The sequence below is a fragment of the Halichondria panicea genome, chromosome 6 (genome assembly GCF_963675165.1).
Source record: "Halichondria panicea chromosome 6, odHalPani1.1, whole genome shotgun sequence".
Lineage (NCBI taxonomy): Eukaryota > Metazoa > Porifera > Demospongiae > Suberitida > Halichondriidae > Halichondria > Halichondria panicea.
The window spans coordinates 57,416-72,818 of record NC_087382.1 but is presented as its reverse complement, the minus strand read 5'-3'; the positions used below and the strand labels follow the sequence as shown (position 1 = coordinate 72,818).

Here is a 15,403-nt window from a genome sequence, read left to right as displayed (position 1 = left end):
TACTATACTACTATATATTAAATGCTGCTATTATACAACCTACCAGCTACTATGACGTCATTAGGAAGGTATATAGATGATATAATCTAGGATTGGTTACATGGAGAAACAACCGGCTAGTACAGTCATAATTATACAAGTGCAAAAACATTTTGTGAAAAAATGGGGAAGAGTAGGGTTGGAAGAGCATGTGCACTGAAGTAACAAAAAGTTCGAAAACAAGATTGTGGGTTGGTATAGTCTTGCATGCTCCAACTAGTTGAGGGTGGGGCACGATCTTTAACAGTTGGGTCCAGCACTACTTCTCGTTACACCTCTTTCTTTATTTGAGACGCTCGATCACCTATTTGACCATCAACTTGTATGTGTTTCTACATAATGACGCTTTGAATGAGGCTTTTTCAAATTAACGTTTCTTTCTGTTACAGCACCGAAACACTATAGGTGTAAAATTAATATTAAATTTGAGACTCTACAGATGAGCCCTGCCTACCCAAAACTCGAAGTAGTGCTGGACCCAACTGTTAAAGATCGTGCCCCACCCTCAATTAGTTGGAGCATGCAAGACTATACCAACCCACAATCTTGTTTTCGAACGTTTTGTTACTTCAGTGCACATGCTCTTCCAACCCTACTCTTCCCCATTTTTTCACAAAATGTTTTTTGCACTTGTTTGTAAAATTTTTTCACTGCATGCATGCGTTATTTTATAAATAGTCCTGGGAAACCACATACAATATTTTAAGTAATTACGTTTTGTGTCTATTCTAATGGTCGTTCATTTTAGGGTTACTCATCTTGTTCACATCCTTTTGAGCAGCTCATCCAACATGCTACCCTACTTCTCACCATAATTTTTTTCACAAATGTTTTTTTACACTTGTTTGTATCTACACTTTTTTCTTCACAGGTACCATTTATCTATGGTGCTAGCTAGATCAAATATCTTCAGTAGGTGGCAATTCACCCAGCTTTACTATGATAAAAAAGAGCTAGATCTAGATCTAGCTAACTGTACTGAATTTTTATTTGCACTGTTGCAGTTTGTGTCTGTTATGATAATTTTCATGAAGTTTTTTGGTCTTATGCATGCAATAATTTATTATCACAAGCTAACTCAGAGCACGGGCTCAGAATGCAGCTTCACTTTGCGAGCATTAACTGGAGCGGTAAGAATCGACAGTGCAAAACACTACTGTTGCTATAGACCTCAACTGCTCAAGGGTTGCTAAGATAAGAGGGGTGTGGCCATGCTGTCTGCTATGTCTGAGCATGCTCAGTAGGAAAACAATGGCGAACTGACCTCTGCACCTAATAAAGAAGCCATAGCTTACACCCTAGCAAATTTAACTTCGAGGGAAAGCGATTAGTTCTGGACGTACCCAAGGCGACAGAGGACACTAATATGTGTCTAGTTTGTGCTGTAGAGCTACAGTTCTCTAGATTATCTCGCGGAAGAACGTGAGGAGAAGATGAACAAAAAGTGGTTGTTTTTTTAGTTTTGCTGTTTTTATAACTTTTTCATACAATGTTCAATTCAGTTCATATTTCACACAAATGTCACAAATGATATGGGCAACAGATATATAACTCAAAATAACTTTGTCTTGCTTCTTGGGTGAGATCCAGAGGGGGCCTTTTTGCTGTTTTCGACCCAACCCTACTATTAGCACTACCGTGCTAAGTTATAGCATAGATTGAAGAGTAATCTATGGTTATAGTTAAACAATGGCCTCGAGTGGTATATTTGATTTACACGCGAGAGTAATCTGATAAACCACGAGGCGCAGCCGAGTTGGTTTATCTGATTACTCGAGCGTGTAAAGCAAATATACCACTCGAGGCCATAGTTCTGGCTTGTACTATGTTTAGAACTGTACTACTATGTTTAGCTACTTCCTGTCATGCTTCTTCAATGAATATGCTTATAACTACTGTTTGACGTCACTGTTGCTATAGCTATGCAATGAATTTGCTATTTTTTTTAAAAAGCGATGGCTGATTCAAGCAAGCGTCTATGATTCAAGCAAGCAATTGTGAAGGCTGTGTTTCTGCATCTTTATAGAAGGCACTTCAAGAAAGTACACTGGTGCTACTTGTCTACAAAGAGTGCAAATGTACCCCAAAATATCATTCCACAAGCCTACTGTACTGGCCCAGTGCAGTGCAGTCTCTTTAGTCTGAGAAACACTTGGCAGTCTGGACCCTTCTTACTGCTCCTGGTCCCATGCAGCAATGTAATAAGCAGGTTGTGACAACCAATGTTGAAAGTTGAAAAAAAGCAACACAAACAAACCAGTATCGTTCGATTCACGATCACGAAGTTCTTCGAAATTTGCCTCCTTTTTGGAACTATTCATCACTCGAACTTGGCTCTTTTTATGTTGACTAAAATCATTAGTAGTCTGTTTTGTATTGAATTCTCTCTAACTCTAATATTGCTAATATTGATTGAATTGAGTAGTGTGTCATTGTTTTAATTGAAACAGTGTGTCAATTTTGTTGCAAAGGTGGGATACTGTATTCAGTTCTAGCTGTACATGTAGTTTGACCACAGCCATGGTATATGGCAGTTATACACTAGGGTATAACTGCCATATACCATGGCTGTGGTCAGACAGGTTGTATAAGTAGTATAAACTACAACTGAAGCCTTTGATCTTTGGTGCAACCATAGTACAATGATAGAGATTGTCATCCTTACCTATTGCCCCACCCTCTAACATTACCATCCTCTCTACCCTTTTCTTGTGTTAGATACAAAACTTAGTGCTAACCAATTTTCAATGTACATCACATGCACGTAGCAGTCTACACTATAGTATACTATTGCAGTTATAATTGTCTGTGTAGTTATCATGCACTCTTAAAGCAACTACTTCAGTTCTACTTTGTGTATTTGGAAGAGAAGGGTGTCGTTTCGTAAATATTTGGGCTCCAGTTCAGTGTGAGCAATGAACGTTGCTTTTCCTCGCCCTTCTGATCTCTCTCCCTCTGTCACTCTGGTACAGTTCTTGTTAGATGTTTTATCGTCATAGATGTTTGTGCCTGTTTTATGGTCGCTATTGACCTGGTCCAGTAATTGAAATGAAATCACACCACGAAACGGCCATTTCAGAGAATCATCAAACTCTCCTCTCATGAAGTGCACCCACACTGAGACGTGTGTTCCTTTGCCTTTGGCGAAGCCGTTAGCGTTCACTCTGAGACAGATCTTGTATCCTTGATGGTAGGTGTAGACTGGAAGGGAGAACCAGCGGTTGTTAGTTTTTTTGTGCCGTTGAAATTCAGTCATTGTAAGGACAGGGGGACCAAGAGGTATAGAGTTCACGATGGGAGGTGGTGCTGTCGTGAGCAGTTGTTGCATTCGCTCCAGATCAGTTTTAACATCAGCTTTCAAACTGGTGATTTCTTCTCTTTGTTGTGTAATCTCAGATTGTTGCTTGGCATGACTGGTGGCCAATAGAGAGACGTGTGTGAGTGGATTCTCTCTCAGATGTTCTGGCATGTCTTTTCGATGGCGTTCCACAGCACAGCCTACGTGGTGGAAGTCACAGTTGATGGTGGTCAGGGGGCACTCATCGGCAACATGGCTGTCTATATTCTGACGTTGGATAGTTGAACCGCACTGGTTAGGGCAGGGGACAGGGAAGAATCCACACACAGGCCAGTGGTTGTTGGTGACATCATCATAGGTAGATTTGTAGTCATGGCAATGCTCACAACTGATTGGTCGTCTGGGGCAATTTTTATCTTGGTGGGATAGGATGTACCTTCGCTGCTGATGGTTCCTGCAATTATAGATGCAATCGATCTCGACAAACTGACATCCATTGAGTTGTTTTTCTGGTCGTGGATCTGTATTGAGGTGCTCATCAAGCTTTCTCAGTTTCCCCGTCCACTCACACCCGTCTCTCTTGTTGCTACAGCGAACCTTCAAATCGTAGAGTAATTGTTTTACACCTATGTCGGGGAAATTCGAAAACTCTATTGTTTTGCAAGTTGGGCACACATTTTTAGTTGCTTTGACGTGTTCAATACAAGCTTGGCAAAACTTCTTTCCACAACATGTGACCTGGTGGGGCTCTCGAATAATCTGGAGACAAACTGGACACAGTGACTGGACGTATTCCGAAGGTGGTGGCTTCACAAACTCACAATCGAATCCTATTGTCCTTTTCTGGTTAGGTGCTGCCATCTCTACACTTGTTTGTGTTTTTTCTTGTTTAAACAGAGCTAGTGTGTCGCCTCCTCTGATACTGATAATGAATATTGTCAATTACTTGTTAATCACTCTTTCCAAGTAGTCACATGTCTTCTAAGAAGTCAATTGTGCCGTCATAATTAAGAGGCGTGGCTTCCGGTCAAAATTTTGGCGCTGCGCGGTGATAGTGTGTGTGTTTTGCCCCTCTTCCAAAAAATCCTGGCTACGCTCCTGACATCAGTATGGAGGCTATGAACAGTAAGGGTAGAACATGCATATGAACAAGGCTATACCAATTAGCTGTATAGACTGACATGTACCACATAAATAAAATACTTGCACATATACATCAGTGGTGTAGGAAGATTTTTTGCAAGGGGGGGCTCATATAGTAGTCTGGCCACGCCCTCCCAACTTCATATTTTTGCAAAGACTGAAAGAGGCTGGAATTCGAGGCTAGGTTTTGGGTGAAGTTAATTCTTTGGAGGAAAAGCGAGCATGTCAGTGGTGCTCGAGTTAAAGGTGTTTTTGAGTAAAGGGTCAGCCCCTATAGTCACATGCACACATACACTGTCGCCATATCATGTCTCTGAGCAGCTCGATGGAGGACACTGTGTGTGTGTGTGTGTGTGTGTGTGTGTGTGTGTGTGTGTGTGTGTGTGTGTGTGTGTGTGTGTGTGTGTGTGTGTGTGTGTGTGTGTGTGTGTGTGTGTGTGTGTGTGTGTGTGTGTGTGTGTGTGTGTGTGTGTGTGTGTGTGTGTGTGTGTGTGTGTGTGTGTGTGTGTGTGTGTGTGTGTGTGTGTGTGTGTGTGTGTGTGTGTGTGTGTGTGTGTGTGTGTGTGTGTGTGTGTGTGTGTGTGTGTGTGTGTGTGTGTGTGTGTGTGTGTGTGTGTGTGTGTGTGTGTGTGTGTGTGTGTGTGTGTGTGTGTGTGTGTGTGTGTGTGTGTGTGTGTGTGTGTGTGTGTGTGTGTGTGTGTGTGTGTGTGTGTGTGTGTGTGTGTGTGTGTGTGTGTGTGTGTGTGTGTGTGTGTGTGTGTGTGTGTGTGTGTGTGTGTGTGTGTGTGTGTGTGTGTGTGTGTGTGTGTGTGTGTGTGTGTGTGTGTGTGTGTGTGTGTGTGTGTGTGTGTGTGTGTGTGTGTGTGTGTGTGTGTGTGTGTGTGTGTGTGTGTGTGTGTGTGTGTGTGTGTGTGTGTGTGTGTGTGTGTGTGTGTGTGTGTGTGTGTGTGTGTGTGTGTGTGTGTGTGTGTGTGTGTGTGTGTGTGTGTGTGTGTGTGTGTGTGTGTGTGTGTGTGTGTGTGTGTGTGTGTGTGTGTGTGTGTGTGTGTGTGTGTGTGTGTGTGTGTGTGTGTGTGTGTGTGTGTGTGTGTGTGTGTGTGTGTGTGTGTGTGTGTGTGTGTGTGTGTGTGTGTGTGTGTGTGTGTGTGTGTGTGTGTGTGTGTGTGTGTGTGTGTGTGTGTGTGTGTGTGTGTGTGTGTGTGTGTGTGTGTGTGTGTGTGTGTGTGTGTGTGTGTGTGTGTGTGTGTGTGTGTGTGTGTGTGTGTGTGTGTGTGTGTGTGTGTGTGTGTGTGTGTGTGTGTGTGTGTGTGTGTGTGTGTGTGTGTGTGTGTGTGTGGTGGTGAGTGTATAATGTTGCTTTTACAATTGCTATTCAAGTTTTTATTACACAGCCAAGTTGAACAAAACTGGCAAGCCGTTGGCGTCTGCTTTTATTCGACAGTTGGCCTCGGTCAACACCCAGCACAAGAATGTTTCAGGTATGATAGACAGTGAGTTGTCCGTACTCTTTTTTTTGTCTGGTTTTCTGTAGATAGTGACAGTTCTCCTGCTATTTCATTTTCTGAGGAGGAGAAGCCAATTCCTGGACAAGGTATAATTACAATGTGCAAGCATTGAACAATGTGAGTTGTGACTATAAAATTTACGTATATTGTATAGGCAAGAGTGTGACCAAGTCTAGTAAACTGACATCAGCCAAGAAGACTGTAGATCCTGGTATGTTACTAACTTTTGTAGAATATATAAATTATTATATATATATACATATACACACACTTATAATTATGTTATTAAATGTGGTAATGGTCACTACAGAGGAGAGTACTAGTGTGATGGACGCTGTGCAGAGCTCCAGCAAGACCAGGTCTAGTAAACTGACATCAGCCAAGAAGACTGTTGATCCTGGTATGTTATTACCTTATGTAGAATATGTACACACACTTATGTTATTACAAATTTAAATGTGGTAATGGTCACTACAGAGGAGAGTACTAGTGTGATGGACACTGTGCAGAGCTCCAGCAAGACCAGGTCTAGTAAACTGACATCAGCCAAGAAGACTGTTGATCCTGGTATGTCATTACCTTATGTAGAATATGTACACACACTTATGTTATTACAAATTTAAATATGGTAATGGTCACTACAGAGGAGAGTACTAGTGTGATGGACGCTGTGCGGAGCTCCAGTAAGACCAGGTCTAGTAAACTGACATCAGCCAAGAAGACTGTTGATCTCCTGGTATGTTATTTACCGTACGTAGAATATGTACACACACTTATGTTATTACAAATTTAATATGGTAATGGTCACTACAGAGGAGAGTACTAGTGTGATGGACGCTGTGCGGAGCTCCAGTAAGACCAGGTCTAGTAAACTGACATCAGCCAAGAAGACTGTTGATCCTGGTATGTCATTACCTTACGTAGAATATGTACACACACTTACAGTATAATTATGTTATTACAAATTTAAGTATGGTAATTATGGTCACTATAGAGGAGAGTACTAGTGTGATGGACGCTGTGCGGAGCTCCAGCAAGACCAGGTCTACATCAGCCAAGAAGACTGTTGATCCTGGTATGTCATTACCTTACGTAGAATATGTACACACACTTATAATTATGTTATAAGTGTGGTAATGGTCACTATAGAGGAGAGTACTAGTGTGATGGACGCTGTGCGGAGCTCCAGCAAGACCAGGTCTAGTAAACTGACATCAGCCAAGAAGACTGTTGATCCTGGTATGTCATTACCTTACGTAGAATATGTACACTGTACACACACTTATAATTATGTTATTACAAATTTAAGTATGGTAATTATGGTCACTATAGAGGAGAGTACTAGTGTGATGGACGCTGTGCGGAGCTCCAGCAAGACCAGGTCTAGTAAACTGACATCAGTCAAGAAGACTGTTGATCCTGGTATGTCATTACCTTGCGTAGAATATGTACACACACTTATAATTATGTTATTACAAATTTAAGTATGGTAATTATGGTCACTATAGAGGAGAGTACTAGTGTGATGGATGCTGTGCGGAGCTCCAGCAAGACCAGGTCTAGTAAACTGACATCAGCCAAGAAGACTGTTGATCCTGGTATGTCATTATCGTATACAAACAGTGGTACACACACACACTGTATAATGAGTGTATAATTATGTTATTACAAATTTAAATATGGTAATGGTCACTACAGAGGAGAGTACTAGTGCGATGGACGCTGTGCAGAGCTCCAGGAAGACCAGGTCTAGTAAACTGACATCAGCCAAGTCTCCAGTAGTCACTGAACCTGGTAAGTACAAGTTGTTTACACATTATAATCTTGCGTCCCTGGATTTATTGCTGTGTGTGGAGGTACCTAATTGCAGTACATATTATTATTCGTTACTTATAAAAAGGCGTAAATGACTTTGTGGACTCCTAAGTTTCACGTTACCATAAATTATTATTATTATTGGTCACTTCTTGTAGGAAATCTATCAGAAGATAATGGGTGTATCTTGTCATCTGCAGACTGCTCACTAAATGATTCACTTTTGACACAGTGGATAGGTAGTCTTGGGTTGTCTGTTCATGAAAAATGTATTCTCGAATCGACAGCTTGCCTTACTGCAAACCATATTTCGGCTGCATCAAAGCTTTTGAAGAGTCAGTTTCCCTCTCAAAATGGGTTGCAGGACATGAGCTATCTCCTACAAAAGTCTGTTTGGAATTCTTCCCCACACACTTTTGTTCAGATTATTTTTGTTAACCCAAATCACTGGGCATGTTTGTCAAACATTTTTTCTGAGGCTAACACAATCGATTTGTATGATTCTGCACTCACAATTCCTTCTGTAGATGGATCAATTCTCAAGCAAGCATCTTTGATTCTTCACGAATTAAATTTGGAATTTATTCAGATTAATTTGATTAATGTGTCCCCCCAATCTGGATCCATGCACCGACTGTGGACTATTTGCAATTGCCATGGCAGTTGAATTAGCCAATGGAACTGATCCATCGTATATCAAATATAGGCAAGAAACCATGAGAATAAGTTTGCTGAATTGCTTCGAAAAGAAAAGTATTACTCCTTTTTTGGGTAAGCGTCGCGTGGTGAAAAAAAGAATCTTTGATACTTTTTGTTTTCCGAATTCCATGTATGAAGAAGAAGACACCAACTGTTCAGCACTGTCGTGCCAAATTGCTACAAGTTCGATTGAGCACCCTCAGTGGGTGGCATGTGATTCATGCAACAAAAGGTACCATTTGTTTTGTTTGGGATTTCCAAAAGCCCCAAAAATATTTGTGTGCAGCATGTGTTAACCGACACACACATGCCCACTGTAGTTAGAATTTAATTTGGTCATGTTTTTTGCTACAGAACACAATTTTCTGAGACTGTTGAACTAACCGACACACGTACATACACACATGCCCATGCACTGTAGTTAGAATTTATATTTTATCATTTTTGTTAATGTTTTTTGCTACAGAACACAGTTTTGTTATTATAGTAATAATTAGTAGGCGTGTCTGACCTCAGATTAGGTTACAAGATGGGTTTGCTGACTTGCTGCAGCTGGAGTCTTTAGAGAGTGATTCTAGTTTTGTCAGACGTAGCTAGCACTAGGGTAGTACTACTACCTGCACAAGTTTGCAAGCTCCTTGAAGTACGTTCGCTAGAAAAAAAAGCGCTGTCTGCAAATTGGTGGTTTTGACCGACTTTTGACGCGTGTATTTGTTGCAGTAGCTTGTAGACTTCTTACTTTCAGAAGCTGATTCTTGGAGGATTAATCTACCTATGGTAGGGCTACACGGTGATACCAAATCCGAGGTGATATGATAATCCGTTTGTTTGCTACGAGCGTCCGGAATAGTATAGTAGTATGTCCGTGAATTGGGTGATTACTCTATATATGTGGTATGAAAGTCATACAAATTTTCAGGGTCAAAAAGTATGGCGCAATATTAGTGCCAAAATTAGAGTATAATTATATGTATTTATATCCCGTTGCTATGTTGTTGCCAAGTGCAATATGAAGCATATTGCACTGCTGAAAAGTCATATTGCACTGCTGAAAAGTCATATTGCACTGACCACAAAACGCCCCTCTGGCATTTAAATTAATTAAAATTAAATTAATACGCATGAGAAATAACAAGTATCAAAGTATGTCCAGCCATGCATGCAGGAATGAATGTTCAGCACTGCTGGAGTTTCTTCTTGCAACCATGCAGGTTTTAAAATTGTCCAAGATTCATTTTGTGGAAGATTCTGTGTTCCTAGATCGACCTAGTCCTCGACCTCGTGATGCATGTCAATTCTGCTTCACCGTAGCACTAGAAGTGGCTCTTTTTACTGGGGGCATGAGCTGTTTTGCAGCAGTGTAGAAGGGAGCTTTCTTGGCTTGGTTATGAGGCCGAGCGTAGACTAGACCAGCACCAACATGTATTCACTGCACTGAGTAGTGGGGTGGGGCTGTTTCTATGCAGCAGTAGGTGGGGCGGGGCTGTTTTGCAGCACCAGAAGTGGGGTGGGGCTCTTTTGCAGATTTCAGCGTTGGAACAACTCCAACAATTTTGTGTCAAGCCATTCGTCGGTTGCCAATCTTATAGGCTGCAGATATACTGGCGTCTAGAAGAGAGAAGAGATGGAGCTGTGTCTAGAGTTGTCTCTGTCTTTTTTTGTGCAGTTTATATTGTGTTACTAGGACAGTGTTATGTTGCTATGCCCTCGGGATATAAACTAGTTATAACACGTGCACTCGGGCTGCATGGAATATATTGCACTCAGCCCTCGGGGCTGGCGCCCTCGTGCTTCAGTGCAATATATTCCATACATCCCTTGTGCCCGTGTTATACCGTATAGCGCGAAATTTTCGAGGCACTTATATTTCGTGGATTGGCCTCTAAAAGCCATTTCGTTGCACAATGTTCGCGGAATGACTGCTTACCGGAAGCCACGCCTTTAGATCTTGCACGTTATAGCAGGTAAAGAACGATTTTCGTGGACTTAATTTTCGTGTAGGATTGCTAACCCACGAAATCCACGAAAATTAAGCCCCTCGAAAATTTCGCGCTATACGGTAACTATAACTTGTATCTAGGGGGTACTCTTTTTGTAAACTGGTATAGAAAATAAACATTCAGGGGTACACTTTTTATCACTTGGGGATACTCTTATCAGTTTAGGTACACAAATAATTCTTTTGAAGGTACCTACTCTTCCATATTATAATGACCTGAAGAGTACTGAACTAAAAAAAGTACCCTCAAATAAAAAGAGTATATACCCTCAAATAAAAAGAGTACCCTCAAATAAAAAGAGTACCATCAAATAAAAAGAGTACCCCCAAATAATTTCTAAGGTTAAAGTACACGCACTTTAACCTCTACTTAGAGGTGTGGCTTGTATTTCTATTTAGAGCGCCCCTTAGAATTGTGAGCAATATTAATCATTGAACAGTCCCTTGGAAGTCTGGTGTATTAAACTACGCTGGAAGCTGCTGATATTAATCTTTATGGTTATTAAACAGCCCCTTGGAAGTCTGGTGTAACTACGCTGGAAGCTGCTGATAGCTGATTTATAGAGAACTGTTGACTGATATTGTTGATGGCTCGTTGAGTCAAACAGAGGCAGAAGCCCTGGGCTATGTAGCACACGCTATCTTTAGAGGACATGCTGGTGGCGAGACCATACAGTTGCGAGTAGATTTTGTACACCTACCTTAGCTTCTGAAGAAGTAGGAAGGCCTTCATCAGATCCCTTATGATATTATTAATTTTTATGAGACTAGATAAAAAAATTATAATTATGGTGCTTTTATTACATGGACAAAACGTACTCAAGTCTAAGGATGCGCTCTAAATAGAAATACATGTAGAGGTTAAAGTACGTGAACTTTAACCTTAGAAATTATTTGGGGTACTCTTTTTATTTGAGGGTGTACTCTTTATTTGAGGGTATACTCTTTTTAGTTCAGTATGGAAAATATATTTGAGGGTACTCTTCAGGTCATTATAATATGGAAGAGTAGGTGCCCTCAAAAGAATTATTTGTGTACCTAAACTGATAAGAGTATCCCCAAGTGATAAAAAGTGTACCCCTGAATGTTTATTTGTTTACAAAAAGAGTACCCCCTAGATACAAATACATACATGTATATACTCTAATTTTGGCACTAATATTGCGCCATAAAAAAGGACACTCAAAAGAGGGAGTGAACCAACCGAAGGCTGAAGGCACTCTGGAAGTCAAAGGTTAGTTAAATTTCCAGTCGCATGCAGTGTTGTGTTTTAATAATCTATTTTAGCTATACTTCTGACGAGACTACCTCCGTTGTCCAAGGCATCAAAGGTATTATTGAACGTGCTTATAATTATGTGGAATCAATTTTTCAGGGTTCAAAATGACACTCAGAAGAGGGAGTAAACCAGCGCCCAAGGCTGCAAGCACTCTGGGAGTCAAAGGTTAGTTTAATTCCCAGTCACAGTGTTGTGTTTTCATTTATATTGTAACGAGACTATACCTCCGCTGTCCACGGCATCAAAGGTATTATTGAATGTGGCCAGAACATTTTCATTTTCAGGGTATACAAAAAGACACTAATTTTTATTATGCACTCTGCTCTGTTCACAAGATACCTTACCAGTTCAACTGAGTGTAGTGCAGAGCCTGATAGGAGCTTGAGCTTCATTTTTGGTCTGCAGCTAGCTAAAGAGTTCCGCTATAGTGCTCAGTTCTTACATTTTCGCAGGAGTCCTTACTGGTGAGAATATCAGCACTGTCCGAACTTACGTTGTTTTTGTCCGACAATCGCTACCACCGGACAGCGTTTTCTTTCAGCTGTAAAACAAACAATTTTCACAGTGTAACTACACAATTTGGAGAATAGATAGTATAATACATTAGCTTTAAAATGGTCTTTGAATCGTGTCTGTATCTTTTGTAGTTTTGACGATATCGGTGTCCGACATATGATGACGTCCGGTGATTGATACTTTACTCTAGCACTGGTAGCAGCAGTGTTGCAATTTATCAAAAGATGATTTTTATTGTGATTTTAATGAAGAATAATGATTTTTTTATGAGAATAATGGGCTAAATCACTAGAATAATAGGCTATAGCTTGGGGAGAATAATCGGTAAAATTTGGAGCATAATAGCCTCAAGCCTAGTGTGTGGCAATCGAAAATCGTTTTGTGCACAAGGAAATTTGGGATTTCCGTAGCAGCAATTTTTAACTTGCAAAGTGGTAAATATAAAGTGCCCGTTCCGTTTACGTAGTAAGTGCATAATACACTGATACAGGGCAAATTAAACACTAAAAAGGACGCTCAAGATAAGAGCTTTTTTCTGTTGTTAAATTTACTTTGGCCACCATGCAGCTATAGTATAATCACGACATTTTGCAGCTTGCTAGCTTTGCTACATGTAAGTTAGCTATAGCAGTTATGCTAAGTAGTGCAGTGAATGGTGCGTTCTATTTCTTGTTAGATCTACTATAGGCTAAGCATAATTTAGCTTGATATAACCATATTATATGTTACTAGAGGATTGTCGCTTTGCATTCAAAAACACAGCACACTGCATTTGTAAAGTGCAATGGTATATATAGCAACAGTACAGTAAAACACGCTTTTAATACAGTATCAAAACAGAAACGCACTACGTAAGCGGAATGGGATAATTTATTATATTGACCGCTATAGGCAGATAACTATACTTGAAAGGGAACTATACTTGAGAGGGGCTTTAAGTCAGATAAGTATGGTATACTGTTGCATGCAATTGTGTTTTTGGGCAAATCCACTATACCATTAAATTAAAACATTGTGGCAATACAGCAGCATAATAATACATACCTCCAATTGTGTCGATACTTTACAGTGGTCTGGTCATACAAGGGTGTCCAGTCATACAAGGGTGTCCAGTATAATGCTCTCTCCAACACGTGTCACTTTCAACATCATCCTGCAATATGTTTTTTCACATCAATTCTTACAACAATAATTATAGTACCTTCAAAAAAAAAGTACGACCACCATTTTGAAAGAACTTTAGATGTGAGAGGGAATTAGGCGTATTTTTGCGAATGGCGTGGTTTCCCTCTGGGCAGTTGGCGTCTCACAACTATAATGTACACGTGAAAAGCAGTAGATCTAGTATGTACAATAATTATAAATGCACAATATACAATATAATAATATATTGAAACATAGCATCAAGTATGTACAGCATATTATAGCTAAGTAACTAGTCTAGCTACGATACTCGAGGTGACTATAGGATTGTCTCTTTGTTTGTAACGTATACTTGCACCGAACGGTAAATTACAACGCTTTTAATACAGTGTAAACGTACTGGCGTACTACATAAACGGAACTTATATTGACCGCTTACTGCATCTATACAATAATAGTGCAACGTACGCTGCTATGACAAGTACAGTCGAAAACGGCAGTGGTTCTTGGTCAGACATGCATGCAATGGAACTAAGCTTTATGTGTTAACGAATAGCTATAGCGCTCTGGACATTCACCGGGACCAGAGTAGTCTCACAGTAAAGAAGCCAGAACTCAAGCGTGGCTGTATAGTGCGTATTTGATGTATCAAGCTTCAAAATGAAACTGTATTTAGCTAGCTTCAATGCATGTGTGTACAAGGTTTAATTTATACTTTTTTTTAGCTTTTACCCAACTAAGCTTTTTACCATTTGAAAATCTGTCAAAACAAATAACTTTTTTTGCTGAGGCTATCTATCCTAGCTAGCTGTAAACGCAGTGCCATGGCATCCAAGTGAAAATACACACACAAACAAACACACTTACTATACCGTCTTTCTTTTAATTACAGCGCCGCTAAAGATTTTCAGTGGCGCACAAATAGAACAAGAAAAAACCATAATTCCAGTTTGGCACTTATAGGGTGCTTAGCAATGTAGAGTACTATAATATACCGTATAGCGCGAAATTTTCGAGGGGCTTAATTTTTGCGGATTTCGTGGGCTAGAATTCTACACGAAAATTAAGTCTACGAAAATTGTTCTTTAATTAGAATTACCTGCAAATATTTAAAGGCGTGGCTTCCGGTAAGCAGTCATTCCGCGAACATTGTGCAACGAAATGGCTTTTAGAGGCCAATCCACGAAATATAAGTGCCTCGAAAATTTCGCGCTATATGGTAGCTAGCTGTTTCCACGAGGCTATCAGATCAGTTGTACATGTAGCCTCGAATTAAGGATGCGTTATTTCTAATTATGCCTCGAGGCTTGGCCGCACGAGGGGATACGGTAAAGCTGTGTGTGTGTGTGTGTGTGTGTGTGTCTGTTCCAGCTGTAACTGCTCAACGGTTGCAATGCGACGAAAGCTAACAGCTTCTATAGGCTTCTAACCACGTTCTCTTGGATTTTGATTCGTGGATTAGCAAACTAAAGCTTCTTTCTCGAGTTATGGCTAGTTTGACTCACATTGAAGGCTGTTGCAGTCTCTTCAGAATCTTTCATAGCATCATCTGTCCGCACAAACTTTCTATTCAACATAATTATGAGTTAGCCTTGCACTAATTAATTAATTAAAGCGCTAGCTTTTTGTTAGCCTCGACTCAAGTCCGCTTTAGCGGCCTTGAATCGAGGCTAGCTTTTTGTTAGCTACAATACTCAGCTGTTACAGTCCGCTAAAGCGGCCTTGAATCGAGGCTATGCAGTAGCCATTGATGCAGCCATGTAATTGTTCTTCCCTAATGAAGTGTTGACCACATTTGTTGAGCTGGCTGATCCCATGCAGCCATCGATCGTTGATGCTTATTATGCTAAAATTATTCCGAGCATATAATTTATCAGGGCCTGTAGCTAGTCCACATGCATGCAGCTATCGACACTTTAATAATTATAATGCGAATTGTAACTGCATGTGACTATATACTGGCCGAT

General features: G+C 40.4%; 2 protein-coding genes and 1 long non-coding RNA gene across 3 annotated transcripts; 1 reads left to right on the top strand and 2 right to left on the bottom strand.

Moving 5' to 3' along the window:
• Positions 1 to 2,766: 2,766 nt before the first annotated feature.
• On the bottom strand, positions 2,767 to 4,318 carry LOC135337577 (TNF receptor-associated factor 4-like). The gene has a single exon (XM_064533512.1). It carries the CDS (start codon positions 4,196 to 4,198, stop codon positions 2,876 to 2,878), a length of 1,323 nt encoding a protein of 440 aa, XP_064389582.1. The 5' UTR covers positions 4,199 to 4,318; the 3' UTR covers positions 2,767 to 2,875.
• A 1,671-nt stretch (positions 4,319 to 5,989) lies between these two features.
• Positions 5,990 to 8,992, top strand: LOC135337578 (uncharacterized). Its single transcript, XM_064533513.1, has 11 exons — positions 5,990 to 6,071; positions 6,140 to 6,198; positions 6,295 to 6,385; positions 6,463 to 6,552; positions 6,799 to 6,888; positions 6,980 to 7,060; positions 7,135 to 7,224; positions 7,318 to 7,407; positions 7,494 to 7,583; positions 7,684 to 7,779; positions 7,959 to 8,992. The coding sequence occupies exons 3-11, from the start codon at positions 6,313 to 6,315 to the stop codon at positions 8,465 to 8,467; spliced, it is 1,209 nt and encodes a 402-aa protein (XP_064389583.1). The 5' UTR covers positions 5,990 to 6,071; positions 6,140 to 6,198; positions 6,295 to 6,312; the 3' UTR covers positions 8,468 to 8,992.
• A 3,073-nt stretch (positions 8,993 to 12,065) lies between these two features.
• On the bottom strand, positions 12,066 to 15,071 carry LOC135337574 (uncharacterized). Its single transcript, XR_010395184.1, has 3 exons — positions 14,942 to 15,071; positions 13,338 to 13,446; positions 12,066 to 12,318 (listed from the first exon to the last, which is right to left on the bottom strand). It is a non-coding gene; the product is annotated as an uncharacterized LOC135337574 (long non-coding RNA).
• Positions 15,072 to 15,403: the final 332 nt, after the last annotated feature.

Excerpts from the sequence above, each read along its gene's own strand:
- LOC135337577 (XM_064533512.1), bottom strand. The coding sequence starts at position 4,198 with ATGGCAGCACCTAACCAGAAAAGGACAATAGGATTCGATTGTGAGTTT.
- LOC135337578 (XM_064533513.1), top strand. The coding sequence starts at position 6,313 with ATGGACGCTGTGCAGAGCTCCAGCAAGACCAGGTCTAGTAAACTGACA. Across the intron at positions 6,386-6,462 it reads CAAGAAGACTGTTGATCCTG|AGGAGAGTACTAGTGTGATG; the intron begins GTATGTTATTAC and ends TGGTCACTACAG. Across the intron at positions 7,584-7,683 it reads CAAGAAGACTGTTGATCCTG|AGGAGAGTACTAGTGCGATG; the intron begins GTATGTCATTAT and ends TGGTCACTACAG.